At 50.9% G+C, this 3598-nt stretch overlaps 1 protein-coding gene across 1 annotated transcript in view; it reads right to left on the reverse strand.

Annotated features, from left to right (window-relative positions):
• Window positions 1-3117: 3117 nt before the first annotated feature.
• phV27 (extracellular matrix glycoprotein pherophorin-V27) overlaps window positions 3118-3598 on the reverse strand; it is a gene marked incomplete at both ends in the record, with an annotated part of 2213 nt that continues 1732 nt past the window's right edge. The window contains one exon of the mRNA XM_002957115.1: window positions 3118-3565. Coding sequence (XP_002957161.1) covers window positions 3118-3565 — 448 coding nt within the window. The remainder of the gene's footprint in view (window positions 3566-3598) is intronic.

The following is a 3598-nucleotide window of genomic DNA, read 5'->3' on the forward strand; positions in this document are numbered from 1 at the left end:
TTGACTTAATTTCTATGTGTTTTAACTGTACGTGCGGGTGCCTATCCAGGGTTACCGGTACGGAAAGCTCGGTACAGCACCTGTGGTCACATACCTAGGTTTTAATCAAGACCATCGATGAAATATTACAATCAGTATTATAGAAATATGTCGAAGTCAAATTCAGGTCAAAGGTGTACATCTAATCATTCCGAAGTTTATCTTAATAGAACCCGGAATATCACAAGATGCTGCCCGCAATCAGTTCAACAAGTAAAGCTGCTCCATCAGATTGGCTATATCGCGCTCCTGTGCTGTGACGATCTTCCGCTCCTTGGCAGCCGCAGGGATAGATAGACTTCCTGCTAACTGTTGACGTGGCGCCTCCGTCGCTTATCACCATCGTCATGTGCATTAACTTCCGTCTTTTCCGCAGGGCCCAGCACGATACGGCTCCACGGTCAGGCCCTGGATGCCTGCCTGCCTGCTGCGTGCTGCCCCCTACCTGCCTGCCTGCCTCTCTGCGTATCATGCGCTCTGGTATCATGTCGAGAAAATCTACGGCATACCAACCAAACTAGAAATTGCTATGGACACTCTAGAATATCGTGTATATGAAGAGGTTGCTCTGCAGGCAGCCAAGACTATTTTGCACTAAACGATTTACAGATTCACGGCAGGCGGTGAACTTAGTGGCCAAATGTAACTTGCCCCGGACGCCTATTGTGTCCACTGCGCAAAGCAGGACAAGATGTTACCTGTTGTACCGGCCGTACCGTACCGTACCGGCCAGGATTATGTGATCCCCCTACAAAGGATATCTGGCAAGGGCCGCACATGCTGCCAGAATTTTAAAGTCCGTGTTGCTGCAGTATAATATCTCTTTGCGCCTTTTGAATCAGTGCCATGGTTAATTTGTGCCAAGAGATTGCCTAACCTTTCTTAACCCCGTGTGACGTCATAATCACTAGGCACCATGGCCGTGTGACTGTAGCCTGCGGTGCGGCACAAGTTGTTGCATGGCGAAAGCCGCTACCGCAGATGCCGGTGATGAGGCCTTGAGGCTTCCATGAGCGCAGCCAGAAACGCTGGCCTGTCCTCAATTAAGGAAAGCTGTTTCATAACCTGGATCCGGAGTCCCCATACTCAGGGCTGCGTATACCAATCGATTCCCGTGCAGGGTCTTGGTTACGACACTATCAAGTCGTTGGAAAGGCCTTGCTTGGAGGTGTCTCCATAGCTCAAGACTCCTGAGATGTAAGGCAAGTTATTCAATGACGAAACATCTGATGAATTACGTCCTTTCCCCGTCCTGCAATACGACATCAACTGCCATACGACATACGCTTCAGTACGACGACACGTGAAGGCGTCCCATGAGGAAAGCAGTTAACTCTCCATCGCTACCTTTGCATCGGCCAAAATTCCAAAGCTAACACACTGCATTTTCATCATTCCATCAACCAACACACCAGCTAGGTGATTACTGTTATAGTGATCCACTCCACCATCTCAACGGCCGCACTAACAATCGTCAACCTGCCAACCAACAATCACCGCAGGCGCCCTGCACTGTCCTGCACTCTACAAGCAGCCGCCACCCCTGGAGGCACGCGAACCGAAACATCATGAGGATACATGCGGCGGCATGAGTACCTACCGCAGTTGCAATTGCTATCACGAAAAAGAATGACGCCTGCATGATAATAATGGGCTCCTGAGGCCAACAGATACTAAAAGGCATCTCTACTTAGCGTACTGTAGCGTGCACCATTTTGACAACAAACCATGCGCATCAGATCGCCTCATCCATCATACAAGAATAGGACAGCTGACCTCGCCACAGCATACATCCACCGCACACCGCACACCGCACATCCCGGAAAGATCATGGCTGCATGCAAATGTGTCACGGCACACACCTCTAACAGACCCTATGCGCCATGGGGTTCCTTGTCAGCGAAACGGCATATCAACGGTATCAGCCTCGGTAATTTTACCGTGAGCGCAATAATCCATAACATTGCATCAGTAGAGCCAATATCAACGAGAAGAGATCGCGCGAGCTGTTTTCGAAGGATACGTTAATCGCGAACACATGCTTGCAGCGTACTAAGTTATGCAAAAGTCCAAGGGCGAGCAAGCACCACGACAACCCGGCAACAGCCAAGCCAGGTGGTGAAGCCAATATACCGGAAAGAGGAGCCCAACATTCCAGCAGCAGACAAAACAGTAATTGAACTAGATTGTCTCATACACAGAATCTGCAAACCTCAGCCTTGCGCTGGTCCGTCCCATGGCTACTTATCTGTTTCAGCCCTGCATAGCTTAGACCGGACAACGATCGCCATCTGCTCAGAAGGAACCTCCTGCGCGACCTTAGCCCGCGCAGATGCCGTACAGGGGCCACATCCAGGACAACGGCAGCGAACAGCGATGGACGCCAAAGACAATAAATAATGTAACAATGTAGCTTCATTCACCGGCAGACGACAAACGCCACCTGGCTGGCTTGCGTTATCGCACGCATATCCACGCAATACGTCGCACGAGGATTTCGTTAAAGCCTTCGCGCACCCTCACGTTGCATATTTGAGAATTTTCCAGTCCGACTGTTCAGTTGATCTCTTAGGACAGAAATGGAAAGAGATAAGTGCACGAAGCAGAAACCCAATAGCAAAGAACGGTTTGATCCCCCCTCCGCGTGTCCTCCTCCCCACGTTTCGGCTCGAGGTGTTGGTATCATCCGAACACAGAACTAAAATGAAGGCCACGCTCCATCTAAGCCTTTGCCAGCGACTGACACGAAATCGCAAACCTAGCCCCTTGGTCCCAGGCAGAGCGCCGAGAGCTTGAGGCGGGAAGCAATTCACAGCCATCGCAGGTCCACAACTAATAAGTTTATCGTGGCTGTTCGCGCTTCGCAGCACGGAGCACAGTTAAGGAATGCGTATTAAGATCCATTGTCAAAAATTTGCCAATCTTCCTAATTCTTGCAAAATTTCATTCCCAGAGCCAAGCTTTATAAACCAAGCTCGCGCGCGCCCGGGGGAACATCAATATGGCCATCTTCTTCCGCGCCTTGCGCGCTACTCGCTGACACCAAATATCATTTTCCAGGAGCAAATAACAGCCTGGCTAATAGTATACCATTGTATTAGCGACGCTGATGGGGCAGCAGTCAACGCTCGATGTACTGGGCTTGTTGAACAAAGCCACCGGGATCGTACCATCACTGTACTTGCTCAGCTTGGTCAACGTACCGCACGTTGTAGAGTTGAGCACCAGGCAAATCTCCGTGCCCTCCGCATCCGCAAACTTCTTGTTAATGTTAATAACCTTAATGGCCGGGTAGGGGGTGAGCTGGAAGAAGCGTGAGCGCGGAACCCCGTCCACGGTCATGTAGGAAAGCGACCCGATGCAATCGGGCGTGGCCTCAAACTCGGCCTTGTAGAGGTCGAACTGACAGCACCGAGAGCGCGAGTTGCAGACGTCCAGCGTGCCGACGGTAAAGCATAACTTGGTATAGCCACGCTCAGGAGCCTCAACCGCGACAACATCCGGATACACCAAGAGCTGTGACTTGCTTGGCTCGCGGACGCAAGAGCAGTTGGCAAAG

This window comes from Volvox carteri, assembly GCF_000143455.1.
Source record: "Volvox carteri f. nagariensis unplaced genomic scaffold VOLCAscaffold_69, whole genome shotgun sequence".
NCBI lineage: Eukaryota > Viridiplantae > Chlorophyta > Chlorophyceae > Chlamydomonadales > Volvocaceae > Volvox > Volvox carteri.